The sequence below is a fragment of the Camponotus floridanus genome, unplaced genomic scaffold (assembly GCF_003227725.1).
Source record: "Camponotus floridanus strain SB8 unplaced genomic scaffold, Cflo_v7.5 scaffold19, whole genome shotgun sequence".
Classification (NCBI taxonomy): domain Eukaryota; kingdom Metazoa; phylum Arthropoda; class Insecta; order Hymenoptera; family Formicidae; genus Camponotus; species Camponotus floridanus.
Window position 1 is genome coordinate 184,873 of NW_020229314.1, and position 26,646 is coordinate 211,518.

Genomic DNA, 26,646 nt, shown 5'->3' on the forward strand with positions numbered 1-26,646 from the left:
GTGTAAGATGCGTCACGCGTGCACATCCCGAGGCCGGAAAGCGCGCGAGAACCGGTTCGATCGATAAATTCGCCGATCATCCGTGGTAATCGCCGCGTAATCCTGGCATCCACTCGGTTGTTCCGTGTCGTCATCGTCGTCGTCGTCGTCCACAATCGGCCGAATTAAACGTTCGCGTGCGCTCGCGATAATCGTCTCGATTGTTCCGACAAGCGCGACGAAGGTGAAACAACTGTGAGAATCGCGAGCGAGCGTGAGAAATGTTCATTATGCTACTCTCGTAATTACGAGCGATTCTTGTACGGAAACTCTTACCGATGCCACAATGTGCCACTAGAAGAGACATTTATTCAGATAACGCGTTCGCAACATGTGCCGTTTTTATTCGTGATTATAGTAAGCGAATGACCATTATGAAAGAGAAAGAGAAAGAGAGAAAGATAGAGATACCCCAGCGATGAAATATATAAATTATAAAAAACTCTCATCTCACGATTTATGAGATGCGTGTATTTTATTTTGCGCGGTTTACTTTTGTGCGATTGAAAGTCAATTTCATATAGAAATCGATAAATATACAATATTTTATAGTATAATTAAATTTTATAATTAATAATATGTTTCACACACAATATTTTAGAAAATTTAATTTTTTCGATTTTTTTATCTCTTTGTTCCGCAGAATCTGCCGCCTAAAATATTTTCATAAATTTCTAAATCTGCTGCTGAAACATTTTCATAAATTTCATAAATGTAGGATATTGATAATGATTTATATATATAAAAAATTTTGAATAAAATGTGTACCGATAAAAATATACTCTGAGATTAATTAAATAATTTTATTGTTTTTAGAAATAAAAAATAGACTAAAAAAAAGACAAAACTAACGATCAGGGCGATATTTATAGATGACGGATAAAATAAAATATCAAAGCTGAATCAAGAATATTAACAGTCTTATTTGATGTTTTTTAGTACTTTAATAGATACTTTTTATTTTATTTTTATATATGATCTATCACTGTCTTTTTTAGGCTTTATTAGCGCATAATTTATATACAAAACATACGATTTTATTACTTGCGTAAACACGTAAAAAGTGAATAAGATTCGCAAGATTGTACATAGAAGAGCGAATTAATACGCGCAATAAATTCACGGTAAATGTGCCTTATATGATAAGAGCCTAATTTGCATAACAACATGCACGGGTTAACGCCTTCTTGATTACTGATATATTACTGCGTATCGTAAGATTTATGCGTTGGCGGCCATTTACGTATTACGAATATGTCACATAAAATCTATATATCGCCAACTATTGACGCGCGCGTATATATTGCTACGTAAGCATATATTATTGATTCTTACGTCACCTACAAGTATGAAGTGTGGCATTTATTTATAACGTATTATATACTATACGTTCATTATATCGACAATGATTATTTATGGAAACATTCGATAGAGATGATTTTCAACTATAAAACGTGGCTATAAACGATACAAGTTAATTTTTATTTTTAGAGAGATATAATGAACGGAATATTATATATATTATTAATGTTATAAAATTTCACATCAATTTAAATATCTCATAGATTTCATATTTCGATAATGAATTTTTATGAACGAAATTAAACTTTTTCTTTATTGAGAATTAACAATAACATGTATTTAACACACACACACACACACACACACACATTAATTGAATCGAAGAAGTTAATATATTGAAATTGTGTTGGAGATACACGCAAAAAGAGAACACGTCGGATGCGTTCAAGGTGATTCATACGTTTTATCGTTAAACCGTGGCTAGGCACCGTGAAAGATGCGCAGAAAGTATTATTCTCGCCCTTTCTCGACGATGTCGATAGCGAGCTGCGAGTGTACACGCAGCTTCAAAGTTTCTTTATTCTAGTAATATGTTATAACATGCTCTCTCCTCTTTCTCTCTTCTTATAAAATATGCGACATTGTTTTGTATCATGTTTTGTATTGTGTTATACATACTGATAATAGACATTTTTCGTTAAAAATATAACATTAAAGTAGATAAAGGCTTCATGATACACAATTGCTAATATAATAAATTATACTTGTATATAAAGATGCATATAGTAAATTATATTTTTACAATTTATATTTATAGCGAATTATATTAATATAAATTTAGGAATGCAAATTGAATATCTGTCAATGCAAAGTATATAAGATATGTATAGTGTCAAGTTTTTGAATCAATAAATAAAATATAAAGTTTTACTCTTAAAAATTTTTAAAGGTTTTTTTATAATAAATTCTCGTATATATAAGAATATTAATATGAAATTATAATTATAATTAAAATTATTAGCAAATTTAAGATAGCATTGCCTACATTTTGAAAAATTTTAATATACATAAAGAAAAGAATGTAATTCTTTTGAAAATGTTATCATTTCGTGATAGTACGCTTGGCAATATAGATAATTGACTCGGCAATTTTTATGAAAATTATTTAGATAAAAAATAAATATGCTTTTTGAAAGTATACCAAAGAAAATTTAGTATTTAATATACTTCGTATTATGCATCGATGCTCACATATATATGTATAGTAAGAGAAAATAAATATAATATCCTTATTTAAATAATTTACATATATTTGTTTGAAAAACGTTATCCTGTCACATGTCCTGTTGCAATTTTATCATTATTTATTCTAAAAGTCACATTGCACTTTTATTCAGAGACAAATTTTCTTTCCGTTTCATGTCGTGCACAGGTGAACACTTTGTTAGTGCAAACGTGCGCGTCATCTTGTACGCGTGCTTAGATCGGTTAATTAGAAAATCGTGACAAAGCGAGTCCACCGTCTGTTGGAGAACTTTGTTGTCATCCGAGGCCTTATCTCAGGTTAATGTATGAAAATAAATCAACGAATAATATACAATCTTTTATTTCTTTACTTATTGTTAGTATTATTTATTACTTTTGCTTAGCATTTCAGAAAATTAAATTTAAAATCTAGTAAATAATTTCTATACGTTTCTGAGACATATATACATTTTTCTACTGATTTTTCTCGTTCTATTAATTAGAAAGATTCTTATGTTTATTTTCTATAAGTAGATAATTATTTTAAAATTATGATTTACATTTAAATGAAACAATTAATTAATTCGATATATTTCTGCACATTTTTCATTTTTCTCAAATATATATGCCTCAATGACATGTATTATAAGCAAATATAAAAGATAAAAATTAATATTCTAGAGGCAAAATACATATATACAACATTGGAATAATTGTTGATCAGTGCCAAAATTGTGTCATGAATAACTTGAAAACATTTAATTATTTATGAAGTTTGGAAGCGAAAAATACTCGTTAAACACGCGCAGATAACGCGAAATTGCAAATTTATAAAAAGAATAGAAAAAGCAATATATAAAAAGTTTTGTTACAAGAAAATGTTTTTTTTATTTGTAGTTACCTAAGAATATATATTTGCATAAATTCACGGATCATAAATTCGCAACTACGTAGGCATAAGCACAGGTTCCGATATGTGCTATATTTCCTAGTGTAAGACGTCTATTATATTGTATGCGTGTACCATATTCAAACCTTTCAATCGCATTGTATAGTATACGTTGTTGATGAAAATGCAGATTATGCGATCTCTGCAACATAAAATATATATATTTATGTTGCATTGTGTCAAACAATGTGGCAACATGTGGTGAGAACTGGTAAATTCTATCTTAAATAATACGAACGCGAATAATTTTTCGTTATAATTTTTCAATATTATGAATTTCTCCCGTTGTTAAAATGTGAATCATATTTTCATGACGCACTAACGACACGCTGCTAACGTGACTTCGGGAGATCGTTGACCATCTTGCAATCGAGTACGTGCGTCAATCAGGTGCGGTTGAATCACGTTTGAACGTTGAAAAAAGAAATAAATTGAATTGATTTAACGGTGCAACGATTCTTTCATGTGACTTGTGGCTACAGTTAATAAGGTTAATTAGGACGTATAGTCGTGTGATTAATCATGACGGAGCAAGTTGTATTGTTCAAATTTTTATCTCGTTTTGATATGTTTTCGCAAGTCAAATATCTAAATTGAATGCGAAAAATACATTGTAGAATTTTAAATAATTTTTAAATAATTATTTTTAATGAGGTGTTTATTAATTCCACATATAATTTAATTTTAATTACGTGTTTTACTTTAGATAATAATGCCAAGTTTATTTAAATGAGAATAATTTTAATAATAATGTAAAACTTTTTGAATGAATATTTATAGAATATTAGTGGAAAGATACTAAAGAAACAGAGAGAGATTTATGGAAATTTTTAATAACAGAGCTTTAATTAAAATCCGAATAGTACTATATACCCGTTTCTATTTATGCCTCACACACGATTTTCAAAGGAATACCATTGACATTCTTGAAAGTGCCTGCGACAGTTTTGAGTCATCAAGGTTAATTTGAGAGGGAAGTTATTCTATATTTCACGAGATGCGGGTACCTTTAGAGAGATGGGAATCTACTTGCGGAACGTACACTAATTTTAGTAATGTGCCGTCAGCTATGCATTCGCGACTGAAATATCATTGTACAGGGAAGAACGTTGTCGAGATATCCGTGTAAGTGTACATACATACATGTACAAACGTGTCTACTATTTTCAAGAATCGGATAAATTCGAATCGAACAGCATAGAGGACAATGGAATGTAGTATATTGGGATGGATTTGAGCGAATCAAGAAACTATAGCAAGGTGACTATAATAGGATGGAAAAGTCCGGACGAAATAGGACGACGCAAAATGTTGGGAGGACAAATGGCGATAGGATAGAATGCTGGAATGTGTTGGGATCGGCTCTCTCTCTCTCGATTAGCTAAAGGATACAATAGAGTTATATTTGAATGATGTGTATAAAAGTTTACGAGTTGAGAGTTTATATCGGATATTTTATATTTCGCATGTGTATGTGTGCGTGAAACACAAGATGAATACAAAGAATTAGGCTCGTTTTAGACGATCTTTTAAACGATAATTTGCGACAAAATTTAAGAAAAATTTTATTTTAATTTGACCCGCTATGTATCTTAAAGTATGTGTACGTATCCTGATATATATTTTATTTTTCTAAATTTTTTTATATTACACATACGATTATTAATACAATTATTTTTAATTTATTATTGTTTATTTATTTAGTAGCGAATTATAAATCCTTTACAGTAAACTTGAGAGATATTCAATTTTCAAAATATACTTTTCCTTCTCTCTCCTATTTTCTGTTATTCATGAAATTTTTTTTCCTACAAGAGGAATCGATATATTGAGAAATCGATGAAAGCGTTGCAATGCTGTGCGCTATGAAATGGAACGAGGTTTTATATTATGCGAGAAGAGAATATAAATACAGAAAAGGTCTCCGATCACACACTCACAGGGTTCTCACTCTATCGTTTTGCTGCTCGGTTTTGCGCAGCGTGAAATCAACACGGCAAAGTCGTGTTCACCGGCACTTTCCTTCGTATTTATGACTTCATCTTTCCTCTTTTGCATGCGAATATACTCTCAGATAATGTATAATTTCCCTTTCTCTTCACTGTTATCTATCGAATGTCCGCGTATAAAAATTAAAAAAATTAAAATTTATTTATTAAGTACATTTTATAGCTTCGGTTTATTCATCGAAGATCAAGAGTTGTGTTTGCTATCTCGGCTTTTAAATCTGTTAATTTGTTGAAACGGTGAAAATTAAGTTTGCTGTGAGATGAAATTTTTGAAAACTTACTCTTTTATGTTTGAATCAATACATCATTTCTCTTGTTTGATAAAACAAAACATGGGAAGGAGAAACTCGGAATAAATTAAGCAAAATAATAAAAAATTTTTTAGGATGTCTCAAGTTCAAACAAATTTGATAAGTTTATTTAAATTTATTTAAAATGTTAAAAATATTTATGTTGCTTTTTATAAAATATTAAGCAGAAATTTATTTTCCACCTCTTATTATAGAATGATATTTTATTCAGGGAATTATATTATATTAGATATGATATATTTATATTAGATATTATATTAGATATTATATTAGATATGATATATTTATATTAGATATTATATGTCTGTAAAAAGGATTTCTTTGCACGATGTGAGGTAATCTTAAAATACAGATAATCTTATCACGAGTATACACAAATTACTACTACATACAAATACACATACTATATACACATTTCTTTAAAATAAACCTTTGTGAAATATCGTTCGCCTAACGTTTCGCATACTCTGAAGATCTGCTTTTAGAGAAATATATCAGATTTCGGTTAGACAAACTGTATGACGTAGTTTCTTCCCCATTGATTATATCTTCCCCATATTGATCATAATTTAAACTCGTGTGAGTAATGCGATTTCGATACGAAGATGACCAAGAAATAGGGCAATCTTCTTTTCTTTCCCCTTCACTTCTTTCTCCTTCACATACTTCATCCATATATTCGTAAATATACAGAGTGTTCAAAAGTCCCACATATTATCGATTGCAGATTTCACGCAGACCAAGCAAAATTCAAAATTTATTTTTTTATAAAAATTTAATAGGGATTATCTTTTTCACAATTACTCGGAACCGAGAATCTTTCTAAAAATAAATTTAGCAATGTTATTTGAAATAGACGCATACGTGTAATGTGAAAAAAATATATTTAAATAATATTTTAAAAAAATCGATCGAAAATGCGTCGTGTAATCACAGCGTACGCCGATTGCGATTTTTTCAGGCTCTACGCTTTGTAACGGGCGGTACCGGTACGTGACATACTTTGGCGACTTGTGCGAATCGCATCCGGCCCGTAAGGTCTCTTCGGAATACGCGAGAATGACAATCGCAGATGCAATCTGCGATTGCACACGGGGCCGTGCTCTACGACGATGATTCAGTTTCGCTGAAAGTATCGCCTGAAGAAATTCTACAGAGTACACGTACCGTTTTGCTGTGCAGTTTTGAAATATGGCGAAATTATCCTCATTTTTTTAGTTGGCGATGTAAGATTTTTCGTATTAAGTAAGACTTTTAAAGATTTAACCAAGAAATTTGCAAGACATCCTTTAATGATTTTTTTATGCTTTTTCATTAGATGTTGTTAATATGAGTTGTCAAATAATTATTTTGGATTATTATTCGAGATATCTATCAAACTAATAATATACATTTTAATAGATTACTCCCAACTTTGAAGTACCTTTATTTAGTTTGCAACATGTTTACACCATTTCTATATTTTTCATAATAATATTAAGTTGTTTATGATATTAAGCTTCCAAATATGGGTAGTAATCCAGTAAATCGCGGTAAAAAAATTAGTCAACTCGAATATTACGAGTGTCAGAGTATAATACTTGTAGTAGTACATTTGTTATACATCAAACAAGGTGCGATAATAATATAACACATTTAGAAATTTAATACTTTTATTGAAGGATAGATTGCATTGGTAAAAAATTTATACATTAATTCTCCATGAAATATATCTAAAAATGAAATAGAAATTTTTCTCTTAATACGCAGGAATATTCCACTTAATTATTTCACTTAATTATTCATAAGTTTTTTTTAAAATTGAACATTTAAAGTGTTTTACGTATACATTTAATTAAATTTTAATATATATTTTTTTAAATTAAATTAATAGGACTTGTTAAAATTAGAGATAATTAAAAAAGATATTTTATAAATACATGTATATTATCGATCAAGAGTATATAAATCGTACATCACATATTAATTAATGCATATAATATCGTTTAATTACTTTCAATTTTTTAAATTGATATTATATGGAAACAACTTTTATTAATATGTTGTATTAATTTGTATACTAAAGTTCTCGCGACTATTATCCAAGATCTTACTAATGTTATTTTTTCCATCCTTTCGTTAATAAAAAATCAGCACATCTCTCTCCCGTATATTATGCGTCCGCATATCAGAAATAGATGCGTGTACATACACGATGAGCATATTTTATATCTCGGAATGACGTCACCGCTCCATTCGCGTACACTCTTTCGCGAGATGGTGCGCGCAGATTTTGACTGGCGGTCACGTTTGCGCAGATTTTATGGACTTTTAACGGTGCTGCCGCTCGCAGCCCGGGTCATTCTTATCTGCATTGCCCCGCTACATTATTCTCGTAAAGATTGAGCGTTCGGCGCCAGTCCAATTTGCGAGACGCGCGCTTTTGATTACGATCAGCCTCTTGATCTGGCTCTGGTTCTGGCTCTGGCTCTGGCTCTTTCTTTTTCCCTTTCATTGACAACTGAACAATCGAGATCATTATACATTAGATGCAAATCTATTACACGTCACATTTTGTCACCCTACTATAAAATCAAAAACATTCAAAAATTTTAATAAATTTTCAACCATAATCTTCATCTAACAAACACATTTTTTTTTCCTTCTACCATTTTGTATTAATATTCGAAGAATATTATATATAAAAGATGTAATCACGACGTTTATTTCTTAATATAACTCTTTATTAATTATAGTTTAATTTTAAAAAAATAAAACAATTTCCTATTTCTCACATTTCTGTTTTATGAATCTGTAATAATGTCAAATATTTGCCGAATAAAATTAATTACAGACATATTTATCTTTAGAAATTTGAAAAGAAATTAAATATAAATTTTATTTTTTCAATCTAAAGAGAGATAAGAAGGAAAGAAAAAGAAGGGGAGAAGAGAGAGAGAGAGAGAGAAAGAGAGAGAGAAAATTAATTCTTTTGTAAATCATATTGAAAAAATAAAATAAAAGTTAAATAGAAACGCTGCTATATTAAATCTTTCAATAGTTCACTTTATTAGTATCTCATTCGCTTAGCTTTCTCCTGACCATTATTGATTCATATACGGCCGCAGATCAACGCAGATTATCGACAAGCACCATTTAGATCAATATAATGGAGCGAATATTCTAGTAATTACATCTGCGTTACGATCGTTAAAATGTTTCTGATCTTTTACGTTTTTGCCGCTCCGAATATTCTTTACTTTTTTTAGAGCGCATTTGTTTCACTTATCTACAAAGCGGATATAATGTTTTACGAGAATTGCGCGACTTTATTGTTCGTTGTAAATTACATTGTGCAAAGGTTTGGCCTGCATTAATGAATCTCCGAAGGAAGTTAATTATACCTATTAGCGGTTGCGAAATATAATTGAAACATTTTCTAGTTTTTTGTTTCGTGCAATTTATTGGGAAATCATTTTTTTTTTTTTTTTTTAGTATTTATTCAAAATGTATTTGTATATTTTACAATGTTTTCACCACGATAAAGTATTTTTTCTTCTAATTTTATTGATGAGTGTAAAATACAAAAGTAAAAAAAAATTGCGAGAATTTTATTAGATTATAAAAAGTAATTCATTAAACCCACATGTACGTGGGCTTTTTTTCTTAAAAATTATTATTATTATCTCAAAATATTATTTGCATCGTACACATTTATTCTCACTTCCCCCCATTATTCTTAATAATTATTAGCTGTCTATCATATGTATTATGTTTTTATATCCATCATATTAAGCAATATTTCACGTTGCTTGCTCTTTAGAATAAAAAAAACAATTTCATTCTTCCTCTCTTGCAATTTCTGTCGAGTCGAATGGCAACAGGATCAAATTATCAGTAAATTATATCTGCGCACGTCGATTCTAGTTGGGCCATTCTGACCACAGCGTTATGTCATCGTTTTCACGATGAACGACATGCAATAACATCGGGTTCAGTAGTACGTTCCATGTATATCATACCATGCGTATACCATATGAACTCGATATAATATACGAACAGCGGTTGATAAGCGCGCACTGTGCTTAGTAAGCACACGGATCGATCATTTATCGATCTCGTAAAGAAGCCGGCCTCTCGATTTATACCGTGGTGTTGTTGCGTCGCGGAAGCTTCGTATAGCCTGATGTATTCATATGTTCTTCAAGAATATTACCACACGTGCTCCATTATTAACATAAACGCTATTTATCTTTGAAATACGCAATATCGTATATAATCATCTCGCAATTTCGATGAATCTCTGTAAACCGTCGGTATACATCATTTCATCTAGCGAATGTACATGCGAAAAAATTGACAAATATATTATAAAAATAAAAATAAATCACAGTAATTTGTACGTTCATTTTTTATTTTTATACAATAAATTTTTTCAATTTAATTTAATTTTTTAATTTAATTTTAGATTTTAATAATTTAATTTCTTAATCACTTAAACCTGAAAAGAGGAAAATTCTTGCGGCATTAAAAATTTACGAGATAATTTTGAAACATGTAATTAATAATAAGATTACGTATAATTATTATCGTATATCGGAGAATTAAAATTCAGTAAAGATTATAGGTAATTGATGCGCAGTGATTGATCTATATTTCCTTCTATTCCGAATTAAAATGTATATACGTGAGATCTGGAGTCGTTGCGAATATGTACGATAAACATCGAATAAAGAGAGAGAGAGAAAGAGAGAGACGGAAAAAAAATGATAGGTACTCTATGGGTACGTATTTTGCTCGAGACTGCGATTTCCACGAATTTCTCTCGTGTCGGCCCGATGCAAATACATGTATATAATATAAGGAGGGACATATATATATATCTTTCTCTCTCTCTTTGCGCGAGCTAATAATACAGCCAGCCGATATATAACCAGCGAGCGAGCGAGCGTGTTGCTCGGCGTGTGCGGGTCCAGTGCAGAGATCCGCCCACGTATCGCCGTTTGGTTTTATCTTAAATCTCGAGATGATTTTAGTATCCCGCCGATTCTGCGCCTAATCGCACGCGCGCAAGATACATTAGCATCTCTCTCTCGGTGAAGACGCGAGCGATTATCGGATCTCTATTATCGGTAAAAGAGAATTATTTCTCGAGTAAAACGAACCGCGCGCGAGCCGTGATTTTATACAATAAACGGAATCGTGAATTTCGATGACGATTTCACGGCGACGATTTTTTTGCGACAGTTGTAAGGAATACATTTAGAAGAAGGAGTCATTCATTTTCAAGGAAAAATTGTCTCGTGTGAAATTCTCCTTTGTTAAGTACATCGCGCGACTCTTTACAAGTGTTAAAAGCACGGGCATTTAGTGGGAAATTGCAATCGATTGATTTCCGTGATCTCGCGAGTGCGCCATTACGGAGAATTCTGAGGGGAACGCCCCTGCAACATCCAACGCAGGGGTACCGGCCATTTACCTGAACGACGGCTACGTCGACAGGTAAAGATCGTTCTGTTAAAGGAAAGATGGATCCTCTTGCCTCGATTAATTCTTTTCACGTTCCTGCTGTCGGCTACCTCGTCGCGTGTGGATGCTTCGAAAAGATTTCATCTCGATTTATCACGACTGCGTCAGCTGCTGTTTGCCGCTTTGTAGATATTCCAGGCATAGAGATATTCAATCTATTGTCAGTGAATGAAAAATCTGCCTTGGCGCCGGATGTAGACATCTTTTCTTACTTGAGCAAGAAACGTAAGACGGAGTAATTATGAAAAAGAGAGAAAAATACGATGAAAAAGTTGATGATAAAAAGAGAGAGAGAGAGAGGTGTAATCTAATTATTACACACTTTACGATTATTAATTAAATAAATTAATTATATTCCTTTTCGAATTCATTAGATGAACGTTAATATTTCGATACAAATTCTTACTCTAACAATTTATATCTAGTTTTTACGCGAAGAAACTTGAAATATGAATATTTCAGAATATTATTTAGAATATGTAATAATTCTGAATCTTAATAATCATATATAACGATAATTTTGAATATTTTGTAATATTAAAAATTCACGTGGTATACGCATATTTGTCAATGAGTCTAATATTGGTGAAATTTATGTCCACTGAATATTCTCGTTATACCCATCTCCCATGGATATCTTCGTGCCAGGATAACGGAGGGCGCTTTCGCGTGCCAGCGACGATATTTAAATATCCTCGCGATACCCGCGCATCGGTTTCTCCTTGTTATTCCCGACTTGGCATCAGACACGCCGACGTTATTCCAACGGGCTGCTCGCAATTTATTTGGCCGATCATTCTCGTTAATTATGCAGTTATGCGCCGCACGACGGTCGAACGAGCCACGCGGTCTATCGCGGTTGAAACGTCGAACGAGAGATTCGCAGCCTTAAAAATCTTTAACTGTGACCAAAGTGAGCGAAGCTCCAAGCTAGCTAGCGAGTAGATTGTAGAGAGAGAAAAATGCAGGGGTGCCGTTGTAAAATATATCGTAGACCACTTTACGACGCAGTCGTGTCTCCTCGCAGTTGCTGCGTTTAATGTTTTGCGAATCGCATGCCCGCTTACTTATGCACCTATACAAACGCGACGCGGAGTTTGCGAGATGATCGTGCGTCGCCAATTTGGCTCTCGAGGCTTCTTCCTTCGCAATTAAGGTCGAACGGAGTAATTGACCGACAATGGAACGGACCCGTGGGACCGCGGCAATTTTTAAGGAATAAAATTGACAACTGTTATAAAAGCGTCAGAGTGTAATAAGCATTCTATGCGTTTAATTGTCATTATAATGTCGTTAGAAAGTCGATTTTTTATTTCAATTGCGATTGTTAAACGTGAAAAACCATTTGTCGCGCGGTTGACTTCCTTCCTGAAGATGTTAAAGAACAGGAAAGCAGCAATTTTCGAATTCTGACATAATTCAACTTGACTATAATTAGATGTACCGAGGTCGATTGGAATTGTTACGCGTTTGTCCGCGCCGAGAAAGAACTCCTGGATATATATTAAATTTTTTATATAATAATACAACCATGTGTGAATTATACGATCTCTTAAAAAATTCAAGTAATTTTATATTTATTTAGTAAAATAATGAAAGCAATAATAAACGGTATTTATTTTTTTAACGTTTTTTTTTTCTCGCAGATCCCCTTCAATTACGCGACATTCCGTACGCCATATATGATGATTTAATTTGTATATAAAGTGTATGCGAAACTTGTATCGGTTTGATTAATGACCAAAAGGCCAAACTCGATCGCTTTATAGCGAATATTAAGAGAATGTCGAGTGAGATTGCTCTCTTGGCCTAATTTGTTAATAAGCTCGTGCGTGTAATTGAGCCGCGTCACGGTAAGATAATCCATTCGTGTGAAAGTTATCGTCGTGACTCTCGATAACGTAATTAGAGAGAGAGCCATTGAGAATCGATATATCGATTTTAACGATGATAGATTTTCACTTTGATTTCCCGGCGCAGACATTATGATTATTATCGATGTGTAGTGTGCATTTACGATTTCAATCTGATTTGAGACGCGGTCGTGATAACTTGACTGCCTCGATTGATCTCAATTCTCTTTAAATCAAGGAATACTCATCGATAAAGCACAGTTTTTACAACATTGAGAGATTAGTAGGGATTAGTGAAACCCGAATGCGATTATTTTATCAGCTTTAATTGTTAGATATTTTTAATCGACAATTTTTCTTCACCTTGCAATTATTTAACGTCGGTAGTTGGAATCAATAGGATCGGTTAACATGTACAAAATTCACAAGCATTCTAATACGTAACGCGTTACGTATGACTCTGAGAATTATTCTCATATCGTATAGTAAATATTTGCCGAATGAGCGATATAAATACGTTTGTATTCTTATTTCGCGGTAAAGTCTCGGCGGAGAAATTTGCTATTGTAAACGTGCGATAGCGGAAGTTTACGCGTGTACTGCAAATGGCACATGTGTGTTGTGCGTCGCGAGCACGCATTGTCTGGTCAGCTGGTCATTATCATATGAGAATGTGACGGTTTACTTACCATGAGAAAATGGCATCGCCGGCGTAATCGCGACTCGCATACGCGATTCAGACGCGCGGTTATCGTCGTTGAAGCTATACATACGTGCGTAGAAAGAAAAGCCTCAGGTTTGATTACCCGAAGCCATCGAGAGATGGCCGCGTTCGCTTAACAATAATGATGAGACGCGGAATAAAATATAATGGGAGCGCGTTGATGTAGGTGAAACGTGAATCGCGCCGCAAATACATTCTTCCGCAAATGATTCGCATAAATAATTTTATTTAATTGTATTATAAATAAGCGTGCCGTAATTAAGATGAGCTAATTGACGACAATGTCGGTCAATGTTAATAGCTACCACAAGATGATATGATACAAAAAAGGTCAAAGTGGCTTTACCGTACGGTAAATATATAAGATGTTTCTAAAACATACATCTTATTTTTTTAACGATACGTTTCTCGACTTAATATTATGGCAATTTCACTCGGAATGTGTTTCGAGGCACGAATTGTTTTTGATCGTGAAATGATTAAAGATAAAAAATTGTAATCAGCATTTTATGCTTCCCAAGTTGAGCGAATGTTTCGATGATACACATTTGTCGATCACAATTGGTAACTAACGTTAATTAATGAACTAGATAGTCTATCACGAGTTGCCGAATAAATCGATCAATGTTTTACGTATCTTGATATCAAAGATTAAAATTGACAATTGTACATCAACTATCAAACTGCATCAAAATTCTACTTCTTGTTTAATCGGATATTTGTTTTGTACCTTAAACTAAACTTAGTATTTTTCTTCCAACTTGAGATAAGAGAAGCACATTGTGTTGTTATCGCATTAAGATAAAAACATCATGATTCATTCAAACATTTTAAGGATTTACTTGCAGGGATTGAACATCATTGAACTATGTAGATTTTTCAAACTACTAAACTACTTTCAAAACTTGTTAAATTATTAAAATTAAATATTTTATGATTTATGCTGATTTATAATAGCAAGTTAGAAAAAAGTTTCATGTGCTACATATAGATAAGATTTTTAATCAATGTTTTAAAAAATCGGTTAATAAACGATTCAACTACATATGTACATGTAAATATTTAATGCTCTCGATATATATTAATACATCAGATATATTATTTTCTTGGACTTTTTATTAATATCTATTTTTTTCGATGACAGTTGATAAAAATCGATTGACTTGTATAAACAATTATACTTGAAACATACAAAATATGTATTTCGATATAATATTTAATCTATCGCGACTTGAAATTTTCTTGACATTTAAATCATTTCGTGATTACGAAATAAATGTAGTCCTGCATCAGTTACAATTATTACATAACTTTGAATGCGGTTAAATTACCATTTGATTATTAAAGTATTTTTTTTGTTATGTTTGCAGTCTGAGCGAATGTTATTTCGCGGGCAAAGGCGCTGCCTTGGTTTTACCGCCAAACGAAAGGGCTCGTCCTTCGAGGCGAGTCTCGGCGGCAGGATGCGATATCCAGCAGCATCTACAATCCATGTTTTACTTATTGAGGCCCGAGGAGACTTTGAAGATGGTAAGTAAAATAATTTCTCCACTTAATAACAAACGAAGAAGAATCTTTTTAATTAATAAAACGCATAATTTACGCATAATTTTCGCGGTATAAATGTTAAACATTTATTAATTTTAAAATCCCTTTGCGCGATTGCACAGCGATCGATTCGTCTAAACGCGGCGCCGGAAACGATTGATCCTACATGTATGTTTTATGTAACGTGGAATATATTTCTAAGGAAAGGAGAACGAATGCGTGACTCGAAGCGCGAATTTATTTAGGCGGACACTAAAAATATTTTTGTTTCCGGGAATTGGCAATTGTAAATTGGCAACGATTTCGATGATTACGTAGCAGGGCGATTCTCGTATCTCACGGAGTCACGGAGTTTCTGCCGTTCGAAGCAGCTCGATTGCGCGATTCACGGGTAGGATTGCGGGACAATCTCGCAGTCGCGGAGTCACGTTTCGGCGCGGTTTCTTTGCGGACGGAAACCGTGCGGTCCTAATTTGCGCGTTCGAGAAATTGGCAGCTCGTTGCCTTCGCTCGCCCTCGACTCGACTCCGAGAATATACCCCGAGAATTACAGCGGCTTTACTATTCCGTTCGACCGAGAAACTCGTTGGGGAAGCGTGTAAACGTACGACAAGCAAATATACTCTACCTGCCGTTGCGCAGTTTTAACAAAGAGGCAATTGCTTATCTCGAAAAAAGAAAACGTGCTCCGACACACAATTCGTGATTCCGCGATTCGACTCTTTGTGTCGCTATCGCGTACAAACATAAATTATCATGTACAACAATTGAGGTGCCGAGAACGGAAATTAAATAACTGTAATTTCGTGACGACTAGAATTCTGTTTATAATTTTATCCATATTTGTGTCTGTATCTCTAAATATTTTCTATAAGTTGTAAAATTATAAATAGAATTTTCTATCGTAAGCTCATCTTAATTAGATTTAAGATATTTCAATTTATATTATTATTATTATTATTAATTAAAATGCTTATAAAATATTCTCAATGGATATAACTGGGATTGAAAATTGTGAGCTCTCTAGTTGTTTATTTTCAGAAAACATAATTTTTGTCTCACGTCATTTTTCTCATATCGACTAACAAGTTTCTTAACGCACAGAAAGTATGAATTCACATTGTGACTTGTATCGATTTAAAAGGCATAAATTATTGGATTTTTCAAAGAGAGAGAAACTTGGCATGAATTTTAACAGCCGGAAATGACCAATTCTTAAAAAGAACAATCCTTATATGACATGTAAGGATTGTTGACATCCTTTATCCGTGTTGATCAAAGTGTACATTGTGGCTATGACGCGTGTGCCATGTAATTAATGCGCTTTTCTCCGTGCGTTTGGCAATTAACAGGTCACGAAACTTGTTTCCCCAAGACAGGGACTTGATTCTCTTTGCTGCACGGAAGCGATTCCGCCGTTATTTTTCTTCGTATAAGGAAGTTGCGCGCAGTCTATAATAATATTTCCGTCGGAGATTCTTAAATAATATACTTTCGCAGAAACAGCGGGTCTTTACAATGCGTTCTCACGTAAAGTATGAGATGTTCGTGCAAGTCTTCCTTGATTTAACAAAAGCTTCGAGATTTAAATAGTTGGCGATATATTTAATTTTAAATAATTAAAATAAACGGCCCCGTTTTCGATATTTTTTCAAGTTTAAGCAACTCTAAATTAGTCAAAAGTTTATAGTGGATCAAAGTATTTTAAATGATAATCCAAAATAAGCTCGTATATAAAGACTTGCTGTTATTGCTCTGTTACATGGATGCTGTCAATCTATTCTTTTTATCGTCCGCGTTTTTACTTTGAAAATTAATTATTACAGATATAGATAATAACTATCAAATACTATTTATATTCGGAGGGACATCTTTTACGCGCGCGTGTCGCGTATCTTATGAATAATTCGCCGATGTAATTGGTGAATATCTTATATCGATTCGATTCGATTCGATTCGACTCGACTCGACTCAAAGTCGTGGGCTCGATAAGAGACGAGAAAGAGAAAAAGAGAAAGAGAGAGACGCGGCCGCTCCGTATCGTCTGCCGCGCTCGATCGCTCGTCGGAATTTTCCACGTGGGACCATTTCGACGATCCGCGATGTCGCGGTTGCCGGGGCTGTGCCGCGAAGTGGGCTAAGCGCGACCCACATGCGCGGGTCGTCGCCGTCGCCATCGGAGCGAAGGCGACGCATTTGAGGTCGCGGCCGATGAGCAACGGGCGCTTCCGGTCGGCGCGCGAATAAAGAAAGGCGGCGATAATCGCGGTGACAGGCTTTTGCCGTTACCGATACCGAGCAAATCGATCGCGGAAAAGACACAAGATGATCGATTTCTTTCCACAAATGAATTAGAAAGCTACAATTTATTTTTTCACATCGAGTTTGGTCATTCCAGGTGGATTCTTGGAAAGAATCGAATAAAAATAAAATTTTTTTTTGGACACGTTATATAAATTATTTAATGCTTTTATGCTGCTCGATTATAGTGAATTACGCGTATTTAAAAGCGCGTGAATTAAATTAATGAAATGAGTAAATGTAAAAAATATTAACTCGATTGTATAAAATAAGTATGAGAAACTTTTTTATGCAAACACTTTTTATACAAACACTTTTTTGCGCTCAAAGATTGTAATATCATTTACATCTCTATTAACTTGATTTATCGTCTCTCGCATAATCTACATACATTTAATATCTGCCCGTACACAAGACGAAACCTTTCGAATACTCTCACCAGATTCGCACTCGAGATATAACATGATTCATCTCGCACGATCATCCAATTTGGGCGAAAGTAGACAACAACTGTACTTCTTTTATCGTTCAAGCCTGAATGATGGTGCTTTTTGCTGGAACATTGTTTGCGCGATTTTCTTTCGCTCTTCATGCGATACATTCGAGACGATCAATCGCCATAATAAAATTTGTCTTTACCTTTGACACGAGCTCGGCAGCTTCTGGATCGGGGACAAGTCTAACTCTAGAAAAAGTAAGCCGTTGGAAGAGAACCCTGACCCGGTTCGGAACGACTCGCTCTCCTTTAGCGCGAGAGGAGAGAAGGGGAGAGAGACACTCGTGTTATCACGTTTGCGGTGTCTTCTCTGGCGGATTTTGATTCTTGATTCTCGAGGTCAAGGGTGAATAAAGATTCGTTTTCCTCGAGCGATCTTGACGGCGAAAGATGGTCGAATTAGATTCTCCTTGTTGGAATCGATTAACAGTAAAAGAAAATCGCATCGCAGGTGAGAGCGATCGAAGGTAATCGGCATTCTCTGCATTTTAATCGCGCGACTCACAATTTCGGTTAGCGTATCAGGTGTCGAATCGAGAAACTATCGAGATTTCTACTCGATTCTAAATTAATGGCGCGATTAAAACGAACATTTTATCTTGGCTGTGAGCAATATTAAGAAAGAGGAAGCGTATGTAGGGTCTTTAATATTTAATGAGTTTTTTGACGCGATGATTAACGCATCGTTCCAAGTAGTCGTGTCGTCCCCTTTTATTAGATTTCTTTGGTAAATTGGAAAGACTGTACGCGACATAAAATTTCAAAGAGCTACGATAAAAGTTTGCGGACAGTTTTAATAAATATATACGAGTAGTACCATACATGCTATATAAAAACGTAACAATGTTGCGACGTGCAGAAACGATTCGGATTAACTTTACGCGATCTTCCAAAAGTAACCTCGATTTACACACGGGGAACATTCATTTTCCTTGGCGATAAAAAGAAGTAATTGCGAAGAGCAGCTAAAGTCACTCGGTCGTATTCGCGCGCGAACGGTGGAGGCGGATAAAAGCAATAAAATCGCAAGCTCATGATTCTGACCTTTGTGACGCCGGTATAAATCGCATTACAAGATAGGAGCGCACGCAGGGGGGGGGGAGAACGCGTATAAGACTCGGACCGCATTGTGCGATCTCGCTCGTCGGTAGTCGAGCAATTCGCTGGGTTCATCCTCCTTTGGTCGAGCGACGAGAAAATGAAGGAAACAGGCTGGTCGGCGGGCCAATTTCACGAGAGCGACATAATGCATCGCTCTTGTCGCGCTTCCTCTCGTTCTCTCCGTCTGTTGCTCGTTTCGTTTCTCGATCATTCGTCAATCTAGAGCAATGTCCGATGTCCGAATGCACATTCCGCGTAGGATGCGTGATACGTCTATTGAAGAAATAAGTGTCGATGAGAAGAGCGAGAAGAGCTAAATGAAAGCTACATTATTGCTAGATTTGAAGAATCTGTTTTATACTGTTTTAGACATCTTATTGATTTTTTTCAAAATAATAGCACTATAAAGTCGAGGAATAAAACAAAATTGAGGCATATAAAAGAAACAAATTTTTTTTATGTACAGTATTATTTGTGCCGCGCGAGAAATAAATATCGAGATAATTGCGGTCCCAATAATTTAGAGATGAGGGATTACAATGAACAATTTTGTTAAATACAATATTCATTGTCAACTAAATTTGTATACGTATTTATTTCATATGTACATTTCGCGTTAAATTATATTTCGTTAAATTGGCCTGTTTTTAATCGATGGTCATTTAAGAAAAAGATAAGTTGCGCGAGCATCGGATACGTGCATGTCGATTATATTACGTGTTGCAGTAATGTGCGTTCCCTGCGCTGCGATGCAAAAAATATTGCCGTAATGATAAATCTCTCGTTTATTATATCGTTAACGTAATTTTAGATCGTTAGGAATATGCGAATGACGAAAAATGGAATCGCGCGATGTGAAACGAGCGATGAATCCGATGAATAAGAGAGGAGCCACGCGCGATTGGCTGTACGTTTGCGTAACCGGTTCAACATTTTTCTCTCGTCGGGATGTAAATCTTGCGGTTAATAATCCAACCGATCGCAGTATTCTCGTAATCTCGAATGTTGCTGCTCAACGTTTGAAGAGACTACGAAGAAACGGTCAATAAGACGCGAAATATATGGGATAACGTGTTAATTACGTTTTATGTGGCAGTCGTGGAATTATATCGACATTTCGAACGACAAGATTATTAGCTGTACTCTGCTATACATATTTCACGAATGATATTAAAATATCTGTCAATCCCTCTCTCTCGTATCTTTCCGTTTATTTCTTTCGCCGATCGATCGATGAGGGCAATTTTGTTATTTATATATTTCAGTGTTATTTATCAAAACTTTATAATGTTGAAATAATTTGTTTTTAATCTTCGTGAGCAGCAATTTTTGCGCGAATTGTAAGAATATATTTGATCGCGATGCGACAATCTCTCGGCTCGTGAATCTCGCGATGCAAAAACCGTTGCCAGTCCCCGGTTAAAAACCCGTGGCGAAAAAAAATTTTACGTCAAATAAAATTGCCCGTTGCGGTCATCCGTTGCGAGAAAGATAAATGAATCCCGTCGGCATAATGCGAGTCTCGTAGAATTAATGACAACCTAACAGCTGCAGCCGCTAAGCAACGTTGTTGCGCGTCCGTCGAGCTCGTAAATATCACGACGGGCGCGATATTCCTCCGGTCTAGCGAGAAGATGGCTGGCGAAACACGTTGGACACGTGGGCGCTTTTATGGATCGCGCATTGTTACCATCATGACCATCGGCCTCGTAAATCGTCGCGTCGATCGGCTATTGTAACTGCCGCCCGATTACCATGAAAATGAGGCTGCCATCGAGAGGAGGAGAACGCTTCTGTTGTTGCTCGTAAACGAGTAGCTGGCTCCTATTGTCTCGCTAAGATTCTGAACACCTTTCCACGTGTAATTAATAATTAAATGTGTGATTTTATTGTATTTTATTTTTTTTATTTATTAAAAAAAGTAACATATCCCAATGATGCAAAATCGTGCGTATTAAAAATTAATCATTATGTTGGCATATTATTAAACAAAAATAAATTTCCCATTGTTATATTCTCTTTTGAGGAGAGATTTCTTTATTTACATCGTTTACTTGCCGCCGTTAAATGCAACAATATTAATATCCCGATAGGAAGCACGAGAATATATTATACTAGTATATAATAGACTCGAGAGAATAATTTGCCGTTACTCGCGACGATATGATGTTTCTAGGTTAAATAAAATAGTGCGTTTAATTAGCGCAGAATTATGGTTACGTAGTAATTAATTCCCACTTTATACAATAATTCCCATCTTAAAATTTCACTCGCAGGAATTTTCATTATGTTTAGTCACGTAATGACAATTTATCTCGTTTGTGCTCGTTATACGGATAATTATCCAGAAGCCGTATTGTTCAATTGTTGAATAGTTTTTCATTGCTTAAACAAGGGTATAGCGTAGAATATGCATTTCGTAATATTCCAAAGAGCGAATTAATTAGTCTCAATTAGAGGGCGGATATTGATTCGCGCGAGAAATATGTAGCGTGTAAAAGTGTGCCCAGTCGTGTATAGCGAGCGTTTCACGGTCGACGATTCCAATTTCCTGTCGATATTCGCACGCGAAAATGCTCGCTGTCGCCACTCGTTTCGTTTCGCGCGTTGCTTATTACAAAAAAAAAAGAAAGAAAGAAAGAAAGAAAGAAAAAGTTGGTTAAACTTTGAAAGGGCGGAGAGATCCCTCTCGGCCGGAGATTCCTCGACGCGACGCGCGTCGAGGACGAAGAAAGAAACTGGTCCCTACAAGGACAACGAGGTAAGGGGGTCGCGCGATTCGCTACAGGTCGTTCCGTCGACTTCTTTTCGGCGGGACCCCGTTACTTTTTACGCCCGTACTTAACTTACGCGCCCGTGCGTATACTTGTCCGTCGTGCGGGCCCCGGCCCCGGCCCCGGCCCCGGGACCTTTTATGCGGAAGATGTCAGTGACCCGAACGACCATTAACCCGCAATTCAGTTGCCCGCTTCCGGCGCTTTATTCTCGCGCGCGTTTCCAAGTCTCTTTTTTTTTCGCTTTTTTTCTCTTTCGCCAGATACGATCGTCCCGCGAACGTTGCGCGGCAACGCTTGGCGAAAAGAGATAGATGGATCCTTGAATCCGGATCACGATGGAATAGCGTTCGGAGAAGGCTAGTAGATTATATTGCGCAAGGAGTAAATTGCTCCCTACATATTACGGAAAATTACGACATCTTTGTTTCAGAGACAGTGGTTTGTACAGAGATTTCATGTTTGCGCGCGCGCATATACGGATCATCTAATCCGCTTCCTTAAGAGAGAATTTAGCGTTTCCGAGAATCGCTTCTCGACCAACGGAACTATCGCGATAAATTATCGTCTCCCACGCGACCGCGGCCTTTCCGGGGTTTTGTAAGGTCGCGCTTCGCGATAAAGTTGCGCAAAGATCGATATATTCGGACGCTTGGACGTCCAGACTCGGCGATAATATCGACGAAATGCAATTTGCGATTGAACCAAGTAATCGAGCGCGACGACGTTGATCATTGATGCTTCGCAACAAAGCAACGCTTCTCTTTTCGTACAATAATAGAATTAAAAAATAAAATGATGTCAACATGATAATTTTTTAATCGCATTACAAGAAAGCAGCAAAATTTGTGTCGTATTTCTTGACACGCTAATCAACATTCTAAAAGTGCAAAAATTCCAAAATAAAATATACATTTTTAAAAGTACAGAATATTATCTGAAGGTATTAATCTATATTATAAGATACGCGCAATCTTCCAAAAATGTACGTTTTACGAAACAATCTACGTTACAATCTACGCTACAATCAGATATTTTAAGAGAGAGAAGCACGTAGCGTTATAATTGCTCCGCTATAGAGAAAGGTAATCTACCGAACTGAAAAGTTGAATTATATCACAGACTCGACTATTGTTGCCGCGATTCTCGCGAAAGACGCCGAGCGGGGTTCGATGGTGAATTGTAACTTTTTTCTCCCAGGATGAGTAACTTGGACTCGAGCGACTCGTGATTTATTTGGCGTTCCACGTCGCTGCTCGCGACACAAGCCGGCGCGCGCAGTATGTGGTTTTCTGAGAGCGAGTCGTGCCCCGCCGACCATTCTTTTCGGCGGCAATCTTCCTCTCGCCTGACCGGAGCGTGTCGGATCGTCGCGAAATTTACCGCGTGGTTAGGCCTTCGCCAAGACGATTCAATCGCGATACGATTCGTCTTGAACATTCAGAGAGAGATTTCAGAGAGAGAAAATAATATCAACGATATACAACATGTAAATAATATACTATCGATAATTTAAATTCGCGAAAAATTAAATTGTTTCCTCGCGTTTCAATAAAGGGAAAATTTACATTAGTTTGATGATAATATATTTCAGATAAAAGTGTTCAAGTTGTACCTCGAGTTATACCTTTGCAAAGTAAGATTTATCTAACTATGAAATCGATTGTGAGCGAGTAGGTATAAATAAATATGCGTAGCTACTTCCGGGATTATCTCGCGAATAGTATAGCAGTTTATCACGGAATGAATGGTTGCGCCGAGCATAGTTTACGTTCCATTCGTAAATCGTTATAGACGCGTAGTTATCGCGATATCGCGATGATCGAATAAAATTGTTATTGTAAGATTCTGATAAAAATAGTAATCTTCCTTCTTTACATCGAGTAATGTTTTTTTTTGTACAAAATAGTATACGGAACAACAAAATGCCAATTTATTTATATCGAACAGAGTTTCAACGCGGAGAATTATTTTGCAAAAATCGGTCGGGAAAGCCCCGTCGTTCTCGAGTCGCCCCGTCTCCCGTCGACGCTACTTCCTATTTGAGAAAGTTAAAGACGACGACAGGACGCGAAGAGAGGACAGGTAAATCGCGTTGTTTATCGCGCATGCGTTTCACAAGTGTCACAATTGTCTCGGGCGCCTCGTTGGGCGACTGGTCACGACACACTTTCATCACGGCCGGGGCACGTGACGTCCGCGACAGCGCAACGAGACGTCGGTCGACGCACGTGACAGGTAGGTACGTCGGGGAAGAGGGGAGCGAGATGGGGAGATTTCGCGTGGTTCCGGCACTCTGCGCGAAATGACTCCGTTTCGTCATCGTACGCCGCATAAAGCTGCCTTGATACATCTCGCGAATCGCGTTTGCCGCGTCGCTGCTCGAGATTACGCAATTCTCGCGCGATTATCGAATCACCTCGTTATTAGAAAGTGCCTGTTGATACTTTTTGCTGCGTACGCGCCGCGACTAATTTCCAACCGCTGTTCTCTAATGTGAAAATTTATATCGATACCGGATATATAGGAAAAAATCGAGGGAAAATCTCGGTAAATATTCGAGAGAGGGGGGCGCATGCTCACTCGTATTATTTATTACGAGCTTATGTAGTCTCGATAGTTTGAGCGTAAAAAAAATTTGTAAACGAGGCGATTAAAAGTGAGCGAATGCAAACGCATTCCGTTTCAATGCTACCGAAGAAATCGACAACGCTTTTCGCTTTCCTTGAATCTGCTGGAACGCAATTTTGCTCGATGCTTGAATTAATTCGATCGAGTTTCTACAACTCTCCTTTTTTTGCGAGATATAATATTATATTTTTCCCATAAAACGAGATTTCGACATAAACGGTTATGTAGCTTGATCGAATGTTGAAAAATATCCCGGCAATAATTTCTATAAAGACTCAACGTTTTAACTTCTTCAAGGCGTGCGTTTAAAGTTATAATACGGGAGGATAGAATTACGAGAGACGCTGCGCGAGAATCGATTTTATCGCGGTAATTGTGCTTAATTTGCACGACAGAATTGCGTAAACAGTGACGTCATACCACGTATCAATCCCCAACGAAAGAAAAGCGTGCTACGAAGCTAATCCAACTTGTGTTTTTTCGCTGGCAAAAGTTACAAACATTTCAACCGTGTTGTGACGCTTGCGTAATACACCCTATGCCAAAATATATGCGCGTTGCGGATTATTTTTTTTATTACACAATCGTGATGTAAAAACCATGATTGAAATTACGCGAGCGAATGGTTCGTTGAGCAAAAAATTTTAGAAAGAGAATAGTATGCATGATGAATTGCATGGGAGAGAGATAAAAGATCTGCGTAATAATTTCCTGAAGATTAATTCGCATTGGAATATGGGACGCGCAAGGTAATTAAACGTGAGATGTTTTGTTAAAGATGTAATGGTTATTTGATTACCATCAAAATAAATACATTCGACAAATTTAGGTTACGCGCATATTTTGTAAAATATAAAGATTAGACTTTTAATTTTTTTTTCCAGATTTTCCAACACACACACACACATACACGTGCATGTGCATTTCTTTTGCTATATTCGAAGAAGAGAAAATTTTGTCATTATCTTTAATTACTCGAAATGAAGAGCGAGCAATCTTGTAATAATTTCAACAAGGACGAAAATTGAAAGTATATATATATATGAAAGTATATATATATATATATATATATATATATATATATATATATAACTTGGTTTAGCAAATAAAAATCATAAAACGCGACGTTTTAATTTGAAAATGAGAAATGCCAACTGTTGATATAGGTTCAATTTATCCGTTGATACTGTGTCAATTTACATTTGCATACTCCCGATCTAATCTGCGCGTGAATGCGATCCATTTATCGCGACATAGGTGTGAAAAATAACGTTAAATCTTGTTCTTAAGAGTCTATGTACACGTAACGGTATTGTGTAACGACCATTAGGACAAGTTGACGCGATTAGCGCGGAGATTATCCGAATGACACGGATATAGCCGCAATAGATTCGGGTAAATCGCCGAGATAAATTAATTATGCACGCGCATTTTATATTACCAAAGTCAGTAGCAGGCAAATTATGTTAATATTAATTCTCACGTTAAATTCTCATGTTACGAGTTATAACGATGGGAAGAAAGATTGTCTAAATATTTCAACATTAATATTTATTTTTAATCATTTTTGAATTTATAATTTTTTGTGGCACACGATAAAATATGAAAATTATTTCGAAATATCTTAAACCTTTAATTAAAACGTCTAAGGCATCTTTGTGACGTTTTACTTGATTCTATGCGTTTCGAATTGGTGTGACTACGTCGTAGAATTAATGAGGTGAAATCAAAGAAGAGAGATCCGTTAATCCCGTCTCTTTGTCCAAGAGCTCGTTTAGCGGTCTCGCAAGCTGCAATTTGGCAAATTGTGGATCCTTGAAAAACCTTTATGGAAACAGTCCTGATTCCCGGAAAG

The 26,646-nt window shown here is 35.6% G+C and overlaps 1 protein-coding gene across 4 annotated transcripts in view; it reads left to right on the forward strand.

Annotated features, from left to right (window-relative positions):
* Positions 1-26,646, forward strand: part of LOC105256121 (protein phosphatase Slingshot homolog) — a 99,173-nt gene that overhangs the window by 31,356 nt on the left and 41,171 nt on the right. For 3 of the 4 annotated variants that reach the window (XM_011265800.3, XM_011265799.3, XM_011265801.3), the window contains one exon: positions 15,311-15,470. In XM_011265800.3, the coding sequence (XP_011264102.2) occupies positions 15,311-15,470 (160 nt within the window). Of the gene's footprint in view, positions 1-10,900; positions 11,337-15,310; positions 15,471-26,646 lie in introns of those variants that run through there. The other variant, XM_025407826.1, reaches the window with a different exon arrangement.